Raw genomic sequence first — 18,016 nt, forward strand, 5'->3', positions numbered from 1 at the left:
TTTAATTGCCTAGGGGATTTATTGTTTTTCATATTTTGTAACATAGTATTAACTTCATCAATACTCAGTGGACATTCAAGTAATAAAGACATTTCTCAATTCTCAAGACAATTTGGGGTATCAGAATAATTCATTACAATTTCCAAATTTGAAAGATTTATAAAATAAGTCACTTTTGCACTAAAACTGTGTATATGTAGGATTTTGCTGTTTGAAGGAGTGAATTTATATCCTTATTGTGCATACCGGAATTAGATATTTTACTGTGGCATTCTTCAATGTATTAGCTTTCAATTGGGCAAGAAAAAAAGGGTTCCTCCGATCCCTGGCCCCACTGTACATGTGCGACGGAAGCGATGTGAGGCAAGCGGAGGACATGATATCAGCTGTAGCGCCATCTGTTGATTGATATTGCACAGCTTTCTGCTAGAACTTTATTTTAGGTACTGAGCTGGGCCAGTGAAAATATGTCTTTCCTCTCCCGTTTCATCAGTAAGTATGACAAAACCACAAGTTATACCATATTGCGTGATACTAGTTTACAAATATCTGAGATGTTTTAAGTAATTAATTGTTTTTTTAAAGAAAAGATATCTCCACGAATAACCCAAACTGATTGTGAGGGCCCACCTATTGACTTTCCTTGAGCCATTTCGCACAATAAATTGAAGACGGTGATTTATGAATGTCACAAGAAGGTCAGTACAAAGTCAAGTTTAGACGATCGCCTTTTCCTTGCATTGAGCATATTATTAACCTCGTTATTGTTCTACAGTATTTTCATGTAGATCTATGTGAACAACACTCAAAATGACATAGGTCTAGTACTAGATCTAGTAGAGTAAAGTACCCGGTAATCGGTCAGCTCCGGTTTTCGGCCAATTGGTTGGATACATGGTAAAATCACTTTAAAATACATCGCATAATAGCATAACACATATCCCACACATACCATACCATGCCAGTGTCACTGAAGAACCACATTTGCAATGAAAAATATATCCTAAAATATCACATTTTAGCGATGTAATCGGCGGTCCCGCTACCCAAATCTGAAAAATCGAGTTTCTTACGCGTGTATGTAAGAAATATGGGTACCATAAAATGAGCTTTATTTCAAGTATTTTTCAGATATAGAGCCCGATTTTGTGCTGGTCGCAAGCTCAAAAGTATCTCATCGCATGTATTAAATCAATGCAGCCGCACACCGCGACGCACACACGATATGTCTGTCTAATTCAGATTCCAACTTCCGATCACCGCTGTGCCTGTATTCGGCCAGGCGAGCACCCGGGAGCTCCGGCGTGGGATACCTGCTCCGCCCGCTTGTGCTATACATCAGCGCAGAAACGCACGGCGCGCGCGAGCGCTTCCTATTGACTTTGTACATGCGGCCGTAAACTGAAACGCTCGGCCGATAACCGGCTCCAAAACAGTGAAAATTGAAATGAATATTGTCATGGCAATTCGTGATTTTTTTTGGGGATTCTTTTTTTGTTTAAATAATAATAATATTTGCTTCATGATTTGAACAAGAAATGATAATAAATAGGAAGTAAAGAGTCCAATAAATAGGATTTTGTCTTAAGTGGCCGAAAACCGGGTACTTTACTCTAGTAGTAGAGATGATGCTACTTTATATTTGAAGACTCAGAATAGTTAAAAATGAGAGGCCTTGGGCTTGGGCTTGGCTTTGCAAGTTTTGCACGTAACAATACAAGTTTTGGTAGCCTATTTTGGAAACGTCTCCCATTCACGGCCGTTGGGGCAGCTCTAGGTGGGACACGCTTCACACACGTTGAATCCTCGACCAATGCACCCTGGCCCTTCTCTACAAGATCCATCACCATCGCTGCTACATACTTTGGAAGACACGACCACAACCTGAAGTACAGAGATGCCAAGTTCAAAGATCAGCTATGCATGACATTTTCATGACTCGGCGTGCAAGCGCACAGGCAAGGGTATAGCGTACGTTAAATGTACATTTCAAAATTGCGCATGCGCGTGAAGCAACGTGATAGACGGCCTGCATGCATGCTACGTGCTAGAACGTCCAATAGCTACCGTAGCTACATACGAGTCGGCCCGGCTTGACCAACGAACTCCCACGAAACGAGTGCTCTGATTGGCCATTGGCTATGTTTTGGTAGGTGGACCCGGAAATATATCGGCCGCCGGGTAATATTTTGAATGCATGAACGTACTGCTTCGCGGTTCTGAGATACAAATTGGATAATTCATATAAGTAAGTCCGTAAATTATTTATTTAATATTAAGTTATCAAATTTTGAAAACTGTAATTAGGACAAATGACATACCGACCTAATTTACATCTGATTTTATAGAAATCAGAAAATTAGATCTAAATAAAGAAAATCGGGGGAGAAATGTCGGAAACGAAAAGCTGTTCCGCTGTGGCTCTAATTTACCCGCACGGTACAAGATCTCTGGGTTGCCATCTGTATTGGGGAATGACAACAAATGTCAGTTTTATTAAAGAAATGACCCAAATCAGATGGTTATTGCTGTCTAGCTACGTGCATGCGATATACGTACATGTACACAAACCCATGCGAGGAGCTAGCGAAGGCCTCGGGGCGGTCGGCCAGTTTTTAGTCTAGCAATTACTACCTTTTTTCCCTTTTTTTCCCCAGTCTGACCCTGACGCGTTTTTCAATGCTTCACAGACAAAACAAATGAAGTTTTGAACTCCAAGTCCAAGTAGTGCAAACATTTTGATGGGAAAATTGTCTTGTATCTTTTGTCATTTTGTAAGTAGAAAGTCTCCAATTTAGAGGAGGCGAATTGGCTAGTTGGCTTAGTCGGTAAAGCATCTGCCTGTCAAACCAAAGATCTCTGGTTGGAATCCCACCCAGGAGGATGACTGGAACTTGCGCTGTGTGTGCCCGTCCCGTCCCCCTCCCCGTGCCCCCTCCCCTTGTTTTATAGATGCAGGCTATGTTAAATGGAAAACACTCGGTCCATCGGAAAGGATGTTAAATGGAGGTCCTGTGTAGAGAAGAGTCACCACCTTTGCACGTTGAGAAGTGAGAACCTGCTGCACTATTCATATAAGTGTATGGGGGAAACCCTGGTGTAGTGGTCCGCCTGGACACCCCTGTATATAAACATCTGCAATAATCTTCAGTATTTAAGGAGGCAGATTATCCAGAAGAAGAAGAAGAATATGGAAGATTGCCTTACAAGTAGAAGGGATAGAGTTTCCCACTGGAACTTGGCCTGTGCACCTCTAGGCCTACCGGGTATCATAAATCCATGCCAAAATTTTGACCATCTAGTGAAAGTTTCTAATTTGATCTTTATCTTTGCAGACCTAGTAATGTTCAGTTTATTCATTTTGTATAGGACCCTGTGTGCACCATGCCCAGAGGTCTTCGGCAGCATCACATCTGTCCAGGAATGGTGCCCCAGCTAGCCAGACCCTCTCCAGGCTGTTTAGCAGTGACGCTGGACTGGTCAAGGTAGACAAAGAGCAAGGTAATTAATGATGTCCTAAGTCCATCGCACACTACATGATCTGGCTACGATCAAATTTGTTAAGAATTTGTAATAGCATTTGATGTCATTTAAAGTTCTTAAGTCCAAATGATCGATGATCTGAATAGGCATATGATTTATTATAATCTAAATTTCAATGGATTTAAAGCTTCTTTGAAGGAGAAAAAGCTAAATCCGCTCATAGTCATAGAGAGGTTGTACCATTACTGCGACCGTCTACAATTTGAAGCCAATCTGCTGTAATTCTGACTAGAAGGCTTCAATGCACTAAAATTTCAGTTGTAAGAAGTCTTATGATTATTTAGAACCGAGAGCATAAAGATGAAGGTTGATATCCAAAAATAATATTTAAAAAATGAAATTTTGAAAATCAGATTGCAGGAAGATAGTATAGTGTGCAGTGGGCTTTAGTGGAGGATGATGTCGGTAAAATTTAAACCAGTTAAAATGAAGATTACATTCATAATTTTTGACCAGTTAAGTTTGACATAGAACAAGGTCATGCTGTCACATTAGCACAAAGTTGACAAAGAGTTCACAGAGACAGTGCTGGCAAAAGTTGATGAGCAAAAATGTTTATCACATTCTATTATTCTATTTCTGGACCATTCAAGTTCAACAAAGGAAAAAGTAATGATCGCTTTAGTGGTGCAAGGAGTTGATAGAGATGGTGTTGGCCAAAGTTAACCGAGCAGAAATTGATATTTCCTAACCTTTTAATTCTGGACCGGTCAACATGGACAAAGAACGAGGTAGTCATTGATGTCTTAGTGGCACAAAGACAAAGATGTAATGGAGACAGTGCTGGCCAGATTTAAAAGAACAAAATTGCTATCCTAGAATTATAACTTTGGACCAGTGAATTTTGTAAAAATTTAAAAGAGGTTAATTTATCTTAACCTTTTAATTCAGTGAATGTCCGCACTTTTTGAAAGACATGACATTTAATCTTTTTTTTTTTATCTTATTGATTCCCGAGGACAGTAGTGTGGTAGAAGTGGATGAAAGAAGTTAGGGGTGATGTTGCAAACAACTTCAGTATTCAGTGATCATATTCAGTTTGCAAGCTGGCCTACAATTGATATTTAAAAGAATATTGCTGTATGGCCAGGATGGAAAATGGAATCTTTCTGTACGTTTAATTTTTCTGCTGGGCCATTTTTATTAATGAGGTGGTTTCCTTCCTTGTGTGAACAAAGAACATTTGGTTTGGTATTTAAGTACATGTATATATATGCTGTCCTACACTTGAATCCTCCTCTAGTCGACAGCCTGATCAATGATTTGTGAGATAGTTTTCTGCCTTGTGTGAACAAGCCCAAAGTGTACACTCTATTTCATTTATTGCAGGATATGCTGTCCTAAACATGAATCGTCCTCCAGTCAACTGTCTGAACAAATTATTGTGAGATGTTTTACTTCCTTGTGTGAACAAAACCTAAGTGTAAACTATATTATCATTTGTTTTAGGATATGCTGTCCTACACATGAACCGTCCTCTACTAGTCAACTGTCTTAACACAAAATTTGAGATGGATTACTTCCTTGTATGAACAAACCCTAAGTGTAAACTCTATTTCATTTATTTCAGGATATGCTGTCCTACCCATGATTCGTCCTCCAGTCAAAAGCCTGAACACATAATTGTGAGATGGATTACTTCCTTGCATGAACAAAACCTAAGTGTAAATTATATTATCGTTTATTTCAGGATATGCTGTCCTACACATGAATCGTCCTACAGTCAACTGTCTGAACACATAATTGTGAGATGTTTTACTTCCTTGTGTGAACAAACCCTAATTTTAAATTCTATTATCATTTATTTCAGGATATGCTGTCCTACACATGAATCGTCCTCCAGTCAAAAGTTTGAACACATAATTGTAAGATGGATTACTTCCTTGCATGAACAAACCCTAAATGTAAACTCTATTTCATTTATTTCAGGATATGCTGTCCTACACATGAATCATCCTCTACTAGTCAACTGTCTGAACAAATTATTGTGAGATGCTTTACTGCCTTGTGTGAACAAACCCTAAAGTGTAAACTCTATTTCATTTATTTCAGGATATGCTGTCCTACACATGAACCGTCCTCCAGTCAACAGTCTGAACACAGAATTCCTCCAAGAACTGACAGCTAATATCGAAGAGCTCGAGAGTGACAGGCATATGCAGGGTCTTATCATTACATCAGTGAGTGCAGTCACACACATTCTAATTGTTGTATAAAAGATTCTAGTAGAATACGGGCCTATTAGTTAAGGTACATGAAGGTAGGCCTTATGAACGGGTTTCTGTAATACCGACCGTTTTAAATCATAGACATACAAAAAATAGTAACATTTTGAATGTAAAGACCACTCAGGTTAAAGAGGAAGCCGTTTTTTTTAGCTGGATGAATAGGCATATTTCTTTACATAGATATTTATTCTACTAAAAAAATTAATTAACTTTGTTGCACAGATTAGGTTCATATGTACAGAATTTATTTTGGAATTACTTATAAGGAGAAAATCATAAATTCTTACCAGTATTGTAGTTAAAACCTCATGGTCCAAGTTTGAGAACGAGAATTTCCCATCCGAGACCAAGACCGGGACCTTATCAAAATTAAGTTATCATCTAGGGTTGTTTGTTTTAAAATGAGTATGTAGTAACAGAAGTGTGACCTAATACAACTGACACCTGACCTCACCAGGTCTTACCAAACTTCTCGAGAGTGTGTTTGTAGTTTTCTTTTCAGTTGGGACTTGAGAAATCTCACATGTTTTTATTGAGACTTCGAGGTCGCAGACCAAGATCGAGACCGAGACATCTAGGTCCGAGACAGAGACCATATAAAAATGGGTCTCCACTCTCCGGACAGTCTCAAGACCTACAACGCTGATTCTTTAGACCAAGATTGAGACCGAGACCCTATCAAAATGGGCCTCGGGACAGTCTCAAGACCTACAACGCTGATTCTTTAGACCAAGATTGAGACCAAGACCCTATCAAAATGGGCCTCGGGACAGTCTCAAGACCTACAACGCTGATTCTTTAGACCAAGATTGAGACTGTGACATCTACATGTAGGTCCGAGACATAGACCGTATAAAAATGGGCATTTGGACAGTCTCAAGACCTACATCACTGATTCTTACCCCTCTCCCCCTCACCCCTCCCCTTGTCTTCTCACCTTCCAGGCATGTCCAAAGATCTTCTCGGCGGGACTGGACATAACTGAGATGTACCAGAAAAGTCCAGAATCGACGGACCGCTTCTGGCGTAGCCTCCAAGACTTCTGGCTGACCCTCTACGACAGCAGGCTGGCTACAGTGGCTGCAGTTACGGTAGGATGAGCTTTCACACACTCCAACAAGAATCACCAATATAACTACCTCTTTTTCGGTCATGATTTGTCTGCTTCTTCCTTCTTCCCTTTTTCCCCTTTTCCCTTTTCCTTCTTCTTATCTGTTTTACTTCTCCTTGTTGTTGTGTTATGTTGTATTGTGTTTTCCAAGTCTTTGTAGGCAAAATTTGAAACAATTATATTTTTTTTCCTTGGGTTCCACAAACTACAAGCACTGCTTTTTAGTGGATCCCCCCATTCCTTAGAAATTAAGAATTTCTTGTAATAATTTTATTATGTGCACAGTTACCAGAAAAAAATGAATTATGTATGAAAAAAATGTAATATCTTTGTTTATCTTACTGTTGGAAATAAATATGAATTGAATTGAATTGAATATGCTCTGGCGACGATTGCTCTGTTTGCTATTTTCATTTTGTCAAAATGGTAGGGTTAGTTTTAGGGTCGTCGCAACTGGGTGTGAGGTTAGGTTTAGGTTAAGTGGCTAGATTAGGTGAAGCGTTGGGTTGAGTGATCAGGTTTAAAGTTAGGAATTTGTTTCATGTAGCATGTTGACAATGGAGCAATTTTGGAGTATGTGTCCTGCGCAGAAGATTCTTCTTAGTGTGCATGCCCTTTTATGGTATACTTGCCATCTTGATGGGGGTCTTTCTAGCATGAGCAGTAGAGAAATGACTTTGAAAAATTTGAAAAATGGACAAATAACGTGCAGCTGAAATAATGATGATAATATCATTGCGATCTTAATTGTTGTTATTGTTATTAGTAGTACAGTCAAACCTGCTTTAGTGACCACCTGTCTACAAAGACCACCTGTCTACACCAAGCATATTTCTTGTTTCCCTTGAAAATGGTCTCTCATTGAAACATGTACTAAAGGAACCTGTCTACAACAACCACCTGTCTATAACAAGCACGTTGTTTGTTTCCCTTGGGCGGTCGCTGTAGACAGATTTGACTGTAGTAGTAGTAGGATAGTGTTAGTGGTGGTGGTGGTAGCAAAAGTAGTAATAGTAGTAGGATTCAGGGTTGTAGGAGTACAGTCAAACCTGTCTATAGCGACCGCCCAAGGGAAACACAAAAAGTGGTCTTTGTAGACAGGTTCCTTCAGTGCATGATTAAATGAGAAACCATTTTCAAGGGAAACAAGAAATTTGGTTTTTGTAGACAGGTGGTCACTAAAGCAGGTTTGACTGTAGTAGTAGTAGTAGTAGTAGTAGTAGTAGTAGTAGTAGTACTAGTACACATAGTTATAATATTAGCAGTACTACCATCATTCATAGTGTCATTATTATTATTATTCAAAACCCTGCATTCTCTCTCTCTCTCCAATGTAGGGTCATTCCCCTGCAGGAGGATGCGCAATAGCTATGTCATGTGACCACCGGATAATGGCTGAAGGGCCTTTCACCATGGGCCTCAACGAAGTCAACTTGGTAACTTTGCTTTCTTTCAATGAAACCATGTCCATGCATTGTTTCCCGTATGACATCTATGACATTAAACCATTTCTTCCGTCTAAAAATGAAAATCTCTTCTTAGGATCATTGAATAATGATTTGTTCTTGAATAGTGGTAATGTCAAATTATTTTTCATTTTGAACAGAAATATCTGGGGAAAAATATGTGTCGTACGAAACACACACCGCCCAAATTTTTGCACTGCAACCTCACAAATCTTATATTTTTTCCTTGTTTGCTTCTCTTTATTTAAGTAGAACTTTAACGAGGGTATTAAAAGAAGGAAAAAAGAATACCAGTAGATAATGTAAATGCACGCCTGCGAGATCAGTGATATCTAAAATTCTTTATCGACTTATAAAAGAGTCCAAAAGATTTTCTCTTCTTTAAAATTCCATTCATCTCATAAACTCATCGTTAAAATCTCCTATGTAGAAGAATAGATGTAGAACTCAAATTTCTAAATGAATATTATTTGTATAATCATAAGAAAAATGTAACTACATGTATATCACTGCGGTGGAAGAAATTGTCAATGAAATAGCCTTCACATAGGGATCTTACCGAAGCTCCCAAAGATAATTCTTATTTGACCTCGTGCGGATACTGTCAAACATATATTTCTCTGAATACTAGCTGTACCTATTTTTCGAACAGCTTGGTCAAATCGAACTGTTCTGAATTGTATACGCTGTTGTAACAGCCAACAAAAGTAAATTCGTATATTTGTACCTCATGTTTTTATCAGTTTCGCGGCCGTGAGAATCTTTATTTTCTGTTTTATCACAGGGTATTGTGGCACCGTTTTGGTTCAAAGATACAATGCAGAATACGATTGGCCAGAGGGAAACAGAGAGGGCGTTAGGGCTAGGTAAGCTTCATGTAATTTTACTTTAAAAGGGGCAGGATGCCAAGATGTCCTTTATTTTGAAACTCTCAAATCTGATTTTTTTTTTTTTTTTTTTTTTTTTTTCTCTCTCTTTTTTTCTCTTTTTTTTCTTCTTCTTTCTTTTAAATATTTATTGCTAAAATTCAAAGCATATAACGTCACACAAAAGACTTGGAAGATACGATCAGAATGTTGCAGAGTAATTTAGAAAAAGCAATGTTTTGCACACAGATATATGCACAACTTCAATTCTCATTCATGGATTCGTGTACAGTGAGGGACAAAAAATGATGTCCTTCCCCTCTTATGACGGCGGACGCGGTTAACTATCTGGCACATGTAAAGAGAGCATTTATTACCCCAAATTCAACAAATTCTCTTCCAATATTTCTTTCTTTCTTCCATTAGTCTAGAGGTGTTGTGGTCTAGTTGATAAGTCTTTGGACTGTGATCCACAAAGTACAGGGTTCAAATCCCTGCCACAGCACCTTTGGCAAAAGATTACTTTACATTTGCCACATTTGCCTCATTTAACCCAGGTGAGGTAAATGGGTACCTGGCAGGAATTCATCCTTTAAAACTTAGCATGGGTACCAAAATGGGAGCCATGCTAAAGGGGGAGCATCTAGTCTGACAGATATGAGCTCTATACAAGAACTAACAACATTATATTATTATTATTGAATATTACCTTTGAGTTATCTTCTGCCTTTTTTTTACCTGACAGGTCTTTTGTACAAGCCTGATGAAGCCCTGAATGTTGGTCTGATCGATCAAGTAGTACCTCTTGAGAACGTTGTTGACCAGGCCAGAGAGGAGATACAGAAATGGATCAAAATACCAGGTAGGGACGCTATCACAGTCTTCCAGCTCATTATAGAAAATGGCGTGCTTCCAATCAACCAAGTTTTGTATTTGTAAGATTTTTTTTTTTAATAATTAAAAAAAAAAAAAATTATAATCATCAGTATAAGCTAGGTGTGATGATATTTGCTTGCCTCTTGGACATGATAGAGTGGGTATAATGTTATATATGCCAATATTTGCTTCTATTTTTTGTTAAAGGCATATTGATTAATAATTAATTCACTCGTCTTTTAGTTGTAAAGATCTAGACGTCATTGTTTGTTTGCCTGGGTGTCATAATGAATGGATGATGATGATGATGATGATGATGATGATGATGAAGATTATAGGTAAGGAAAGGTACGGTATTTATTCATCAACATATTGCAGCTGAAGGCTGAATTGCATGCATGATTTACAAATATTTGATTAAAAAACATATTTACAATTCATTATTGAACAATACTTCAAGATCATGAAACACATCAGGAACACATGAATATTAAAAAGGAATTAATGAATATCAGGCAAAAGTAAAACCCAGAAAGGGAGAGAAGTACCGTAAAGGAAAAATAGGGAGCAAAATGGGGAGCAGGAATCGTCTTCAATTCACTATTTTGTGTGTGATAAAACTCTATCAATGTTTCCAATTATTTGAAATATGAAAATGAAAGAAAGGTGTATTGTTGGATATTCAAGCAATAAGCGATCATGGATCCAGGAATTTCTTCCCGGGGGCACACGGGGGGGGGGCACGCGGGGGGTAAGAGGACATATATATTTGATTTTTGGTCCCCACAAAAAATGGCAACAACTCAGCCACCCACTGAAAAAGCGAGGGGGGGGGGGGGGGACATTAATTTTCCTTTTTTTTTTTTTTTTTGATTTGATTTTTGGTCCCCACAAAAAATGGCAACAACTCAGCCACCCACTGAAAAAGCGAGGGGGGGGGGACATTAATTTTCCTTTTTTTTTTTTTTTTTTGGTCGGGGGGGCACATCCCTGTTTGGCAATACATTTTTGGCGAATTCGGGCTGATTTTAACATATTTTTGGTTGGCCGGGGGGGGGGGGGGGGGGGGGGGCCCTGTGCTCCCCCCCCCCCCCCGGATCCGTCCATTAAATACATGTTCTAAAAACAACAATAGTTAGATGAAACAGAACATGAGTAGATGTCTCAGGTTCGATCCTGGTCTGGGACCTCAAAGTCTCGATAAAAACACTTGAGATCTCTCAAGACCCGACTAAAAAAAAAACTACAAACACACTCTCAAAAGTGTGTGATAATGATGATAAATATTGATGTGGATGATGATGATGATAATGATGTGATGGTGATGGCTGTGGTGAGGATGATAGTGAGGATGATATAATAATAATGATAATAAATAATTGATTGATGATGATGAGGATGATGATGATAATGAATAATAATAATAAATTGATGATGATGATGATGATAATGAATAATAATTAATTGATGATGATGATGATGATGATGATGATACCATGTAATAGTGCTTTACCTGAGAATACAAAGCAGTGGATTTCATACCATTAATGGGTTTTCATTCCAATCTTTGTTTTCTATTCTACGTTTAGGTGTAGCGAGGATGGCTTCTAAACGTATGATCCGTGAGTCCACCCTCACCAAACTCAGAGACATCAGAGAGGACGACATCAACATGTTCACCAACTTCATTCAGATGGAAGCCGTCCAAAAGCATCTAGGGAGTTACATGGAAAAGCTCAAGAAAAAATAGATTATAATTGTGTCCAATTTCGATATTTGGTAATTTACGTTGGTCCTCAGATCAAATCTTGGCTTTTTATTTGTATATGTTATTCAAATTTGTTAACTTTATTTGTCATGAGAAATCATGATGCTTAAATTATTTAAAGTTGAGCAGCAAGCATTCCTTACCGGTACACATTGATATATCCATTAAAGGTATTGTATATCGGGAAGCACATGATACTGGAAGCACCCTATGAATGTTATGAATTTTATGAATTATCCACCCATAAGCCATATTATCACGATATAAAAAAATATTCAAAAATTCTTTCTTGATGTTTTGTTAACACAAATACAAATGGGATTACATGATTTCCTTTATGATCAACTTTTAATAATTCAGAAAAGTTCTGTCACGCTATAGCCACTTTGTTCGGTGCCATATTCTATGTCATCAGGGACATTGTTCTGTTACATTTCTTCAATTTGTGGGAGAATTACATCAAAAACTGATTGATTTACATTTTTGTATTGATTATGATTGATAGGTTACATGGGCATTACTTTTATGGTTCATATTACACCTTTCTGTCTGTTTGGAGCCTAAAAGGCATTAAATCATGTGTTTTTACTCAGAGTTAATGCCCTTCTGGCTCTCAACAGACAATATATCATTGGTATGGACCCAGAAGGGTGTTAACTCTTGTGACACACAGGTAATGCCTTACTGGCTCTCTTAAGATGATATGTCTGTGTTATTTGCCGTTAGTCATGGTTGAGAGTGATAGCAGGGTTTCGCATTATTTTTCATGTTTGGTTTATGAACCTGAAAACGCTGTGTGATGAATTTTATATTCCCACAATTTCAAAATTTCCTGTCTTCATTAAATTATGAAATTAAGAAGAAGAAGAACAAAAAAGGGTGACTAGTTTCTTCTACAAAATGAACATTGCAAATTCCTGACCAATAAGGTGCCCACTAAGGATACAGATGCAAAATTTGCTTAATTAACTTAATAAGTTTTCTTCAGAGTCCCTAGGTACCTATGACTTTCCTCTCTTTACATGAACTTTTGTGTCTGCATAAACGAAAGGGAAAGCTGATAGCATGAGGTGACACTCCCTCGCAAAGATGATTTCACATGAGAGCTTATGTCCTCTGGCTGAATATCAATTTTCCAGTTTCTAAATTTTGTAAGCGAGCTATTAAAGCAAGTAAGCAAAAGTGTTGACACCTAATTACAGGGAAATGATTTTTCATCTAGAAATATGAAATTATATGTTAACTACAATAAGACTACATGACTGTCCTTGGATGCACAAATATTGGTAATTCCAGAAGCGGTGGAAAAATACTTCTGAAACATCTGTTTTTTTGTTCCTTTAATTCAAACGTGGGCTATGACTGTGAGAGCTGATTTTTGGAGGTTGATTATGATATAATGTATCTTATATGACTCCAAACCTATGACAATTTAATAAAGAGATTTATTGCAAAGCAAACACTTGATGCTCACATCAACACGTTTTGTTATTTTCATGCTATCTATCATTTATGGACACACGATTTCCGCTTAATATGCACCTGGGCAAATATTTGCTGAAATTATGCCCTCATTTTTTTTTAGGAAGACATGTTGTTTCAGCATTAGGAAATAATTGTAGGCTTGCTTTGAATCAACGCGTCCGATCGGGTGGTCGCGCTACACCACGACAGAATTTTGTGAAATGTAAGCGGAAGATCATGTGAAGATGCGCGACCTTCCGTAGATTTGCCGTAGGGTTTTCACTAAGTGTCGGGTGAATTGGACCAGACCCAGGGGCGTCTCTAGGGGAGGGGGGGGGGGTGGTGCGACACCCCCATCTGTCGGGATATTGTCGGTAAAATTGCGCTGCCGTCGGGAAGAAAGAGAGGGAAAGGGAAAGAAAAGAAAGGAAAGAAAGGAAAGTGAGAAGAAAGAAGGGAGAAAAAAGAGGGAGGAGAGGAAAAGAAAGGAAAGGAGAAAAGGAAGGGGGAAAAGTACTTAAATAGAGAAAAAGGAAACAAAAGAAACGAGGGGGGGTGGTGAAAGAGAGGAGAGAGGGTGGGGGGGGAGGTAAGAGCCTGAGGGAGGAGGGATGGGAGTAAAAGAGAGGGGGCGTTGTTGGGTGGAGTCGTCTCGTCGAGGAAGCAAGAAAGACACGCATAAATATGTTGCTGTGTCGGGTCAGCTGTGTCGGTATTCGTGCTCGATCCTCGTGTACTATATCAATGCAGATGTTTGAAATGCTGTGACGAATTTTTTCATTTCATTTCATTTATTTTCATATTTCTCATGTTACATATACATTTCAAATAAAGTACAAATTGTTTTTTTTTTACAAAAATCAGAGGTTTACAAATTTTGGGGAAACTAAATTTAAACAAGGATGGTACAACGAATTGCTTCTTTCTCTAATATTTAAAGGACACGTCAAAGTTTCCACGCTTTGCGCGGGAGGTGGAGAACTGAATTCAGATAATTAGGGTTAAGAGTCGCGAACTGGTACAACGATCCGTCTTCTTTCTATAATAATTCAATGAAACGTCAAAGTTTCCACGCTTCGCGCAGGAAGGGGGGAATCTGAATTCAGACAAAGATTGAGAGTCGAGAACGGAACAACCAATCGTATTCTTTCTCTAAAAATTAAAGGGAAACTGAATTCAGACAAGGATTAAGAGTCGAGAACAGTACAACGAATCGTCTGCTTTCTCTCATAATTTAATGAAACGTCAAAGCTTCTGCGCTTCGCGCGAGAGGGGGAAACTGAATTCAGACAATTAGGGTTAAGAGTCGAGAACGGTACAACAAATCGTCTTCTTTCTATAATAATTCGATGAAACGTCAAAGCTTCCGCGTTTAGCGCGGGAGGGGGAACTGGATTCAGATAAGGATTAAGAGTCGAGAACAGTACAGCGAATCTTCTGCTTTCTCTCATAATTTAAGGAACCGTCAAAGATGAGAGGGGTTTTATTTCACAAACATTACCCCGACACTTCTGGAAAAAGGGGCATGTTTTCACAAAAGTTAGGGTCACCCGACCAAACGGGTTGATCCGATGGTTCGAAGTAAGCCACTTGGCAAGATATATAAGTGATGTGTGGAATTTATTGGAAAAATTAATCTTATTTTTTATTTTGTCGTATTTTCCAAAGGGATGGTAGTATAGCTGGAATTAACAAATGCAATTTTGCGTAGTACACAATTCCATTACTTTAATTTATTTTGTACACAAAATGTCAGCTTATTTATTTTTTGTAAATTTCAAGGATAGTAAAGACTCTTCAGTTTTGTTTTTTTTTTGCAGCCCGTGTCCATGTTACTCATACTATCCATACTACATATTTTGCACAGCCCATTTGAAAAGTAACCCAAGAAAACGATTTGAAAGAATTTTTGAAAGACCGATTCAGGTAAAAACAAAAACAAAACAAAAAAACAAGATACATTGCGATCATAATACATATTCGACAACTTGAGACACCTGATGAACTTTCAATCTTTCAGTTATTGTTGGTCAGGCTTTACGCATCTTTTCCATTTTCTGCATTTTTTGTTCTTCTTTCATGAAATCGACTAGTCATGAAAGTTGTATTGCACTTCAGGAATGAGCAGCTGTTTGAAAATTTCGAGGCTTTGAAACGGAATTCATGTCTCAGGCAAGTTCTTCAGTTTTTTTCATCCCCATCTATATTCTAATATAGCTGCCTCTTCTATAAGCCATTTCACACACAGCTAAAATTCATCGAATCTAGAGATGATTAGTATAAACGTGTTTCACTCAACAGTTTTAAACATGTTTATAGAAAATTTTCCCAGTGTGAACATCGTTTATACGATATTGGGTTAGATACGAAGTCGCGATCCATACGCCCCTAAAAGCAGGCTGCAGATACAAAGTTCGTATCTATAGAGAGCTTGACATTTTATGTGTGAAAGTTTATTCGTGTTTAAACGTGTTTCAGACGTGTTTAAACTGAATGGAGCGTGCGCTTTGATTGATATGACATGACCTTCAATGCGCAATGGCACTACTGCGCATTTTACGAGCAGTAGTTAATCACGAAACGATTAACGATCGCACCGAAATTTCTGTGTGTGAATGATGTCGTATGTTCAGGTGATTAGTTTAAACACGTTTATACTAATCATGTTTATAGAATTTTAGCTGTGTGTGAAAAGGCTGCAAGTCACACGGTCGCAAAGACTTTCGAGATATCATCTTGTAAGTTATTTCCAAGGTGACCAATTATTTATATCTCCTCGTTCAATGAACCGCGCATCTTTATCCTCCCGACATCCTAAAAAGTACTTCGTATCTCCGACACGTTTAATAGGAACTCGTTCGTTTTCTCGCGGAGATAGCAACGGCAGCAAATCACAAAACGCCGTCGGTCGAAGATTCGGATAAATCTTCTCGACCCGACCGTACTTTCGCCACGCGAAGAATCCGCTGTATCGCTCGTCGTCCTTATCAAGCTTAATCAAGTAGTCGGCAAGATCTTTGGGTCTAGCGAAATCCGCAGCGTAGATGAAGGAACCGGGCGGAGCGATTTTCTCGTACGTCTCCCTCCGACCGCCGTACACGACGGGGACTACGCCGTTCAGAAGACAGTTATCCCAGAATTTCTCCGTCATGTAATCGTCGCATTGGGTGTTCTCCAACGCCAAGTAAAACTTATACGATTTCATCAGGTTGACGCATTTCTTTGAGAACCTTGGCAGACAGGTCGCCTGACCGCATCTGCCGTGTATGTCGACATGGATGAATTCTTGAAGCCTCGACACCCACTCGTATCGCGGCCAAAATGTAAAGTTACAATTGCTGGCCATCCATGCCAATATCTTGGTCTTTCCTTCCGTATAGTTCACGGGTTGATCAGGGCTATCCATGGGGCTACCTTGGACGTACCGTCCGTACGGGTGAACCACATCACTTGAAGAATGATACGTCATAGAATAGTGGAACTGAATATCCCTTACAGAATTATCCCAAAAAGTCATCATGTTGGCACTCTCCATTGCGTAAAATACTATCTTCACTTTCTTTGGCAGAGTGTTCAAAAGTCGCTCCGAAATTTTGCTCGCGTTAGGTCTTACCAAGAGCGGGGCCAAGTTCAGTAGGGTAGCATCGCTCGCAGCAAGGATAGTATCATCATTGGTTGGTATGAGGTTGATATCGCAGGGCTGGTCTGGACATACGACATACCCTGTCGGCGAAGATTCGATGTTGCCCGAAAAGCGTTGGCCATCTTCGAACAACCGTTTTAGATCGCTATACTCTGGCCAGTATCCGAAGGGTGTAACATTAGGTGTATATAAAGTTATTAATCGGGTACACTTACTACGAAACTGTACAGCATTCATATTTGATAAGTTTGCGTTTCCACCTTGGTTATGGGAGTGTACACCTGTCATACTTTTCATAGCAGTTTTATTGGCAATATTCACTACCTCCATGCCTTCTGATGGCACGTTGCCCTTTAGCATGTTTCGAAACAAGTTCTGTCTGTGTCCATTGTTTGTACTTAGTCCATTAACAGGTTCTTTCAAGGTGTTATTGTATCTTCTCGCTCGCCTTAAGTTGATTACGCGCTTTCTCAGCTCTCTCCGATTTGTGCCATTTCTTCGACTTTGAGGTTTCCCTTCGGTCCTTCTTGCTGACAAACTAGCACTTGCATTGACTTTGGTGTCGCCAGCCGAAACATCTCCGTGTTGCTTCCTCTTTTTGTTTATTCTGCCATCAACATCATTCCCTTCTTGCATGGGTAGATGGACTTTAATCGTCTCCTTAGGGCCGAGTAGTTCAGTCGGTCTTCTTTGAGTATCGCTTCGGACGAGACCACGATGGTCTTTCTGCACGCCTTCACGCCGGTCTCGCAATTGGATGTCACCAAGAGGGATGCCTTCATCCACCTTGTCGTCACGGGTTAGTACTGATCCTGACGGGATCTTGTCACCGTGGGAGCTCACTGGGTCCCGATGCCGCACAGGGAGGATCCGATCGGACTCGTGAACCAAAAACATGTCATTTTCAGGTTGTCCGGTTCCTTGATGGAGTGACTGAGTTTCCAGGTATATCAGGTTAAGCGCAAATACATATGCCACAAGGACCAGCACTATCCAAAGGACTCGCCTCGAGTTTCCCTTCCGACGTAGCGTTAGAATTTCCATGTCCAAA

At 39.2% G+C, this 18,016-nt stretch overlaps 2 protein-coding genes across 2 annotated transcripts; one reads left to right on the forward strand and one right to left on the reverse strand.

Moving 5' to 3' along the window:
• Positions 1–390: 390 nt before the first annotated feature.
• LOC592077 (enoyl-CoA delta isomerase 1, mitochondrial) lies at positions 391–13,318 on the forward strand. The gene is made up of 8 exons (XM_791618.5): positions 391–492; positions 3,370–3,501; positions 5,596–5,723; positions 6,716–6,862; positions 8,220–8,318; positions 9,133–9,214; positions 9,960–10,076; positions 11,680–13,318. Exons 1-8 carry the CDS (start codon positions 468–470, stop codon positions 11,838–11,840), a joined length of 891 nt encoding a protein of 296 aa, XP_796711.2. The 5' UTR covers positions 391–467; the 3' UTR covers positions 11,841–13,318.
• Positions 13,319–16,011: 2,693 nt separating this feature from the next.
• Positions 16,012–17,334, reverse strand: LOC100892875 (alpha-(1,3)-fucosyltransferase 6). The gene has a single exon (XM_030985029.1). The coding sequence runs from the start codon at positions 17,323–17,325 to the stop codon at positions 16,066–16,068; it is 1,260 nt and encodes a 419-aa protein (XP_030840889.1). The 5' UTR covers positions 17,326–17,334; the 3' UTR covers positions 16,012–16,065.
• Positions 17,335–18,016: the final 682 nt, after the last annotated feature.

Source organism: Strongylocentrotus purpuratus, unplaced genomic scaffold (assembly GCF_000002235.5).
Source record: "Strongylocentrotus purpuratus isolate Spur 01 unplaced genomic scaffold, Spur_5.0 spur5_scaffold_14, whole genome shotgun sequence".
NCBI classification, from domain to species: domain Eukaryota; kingdom Metazoa; phylum Echinodermata; class Echinoidea; order Camarodonta; family Strongylocentrotidae; genus Strongylocentrotus; species Strongylocentrotus purpuratus.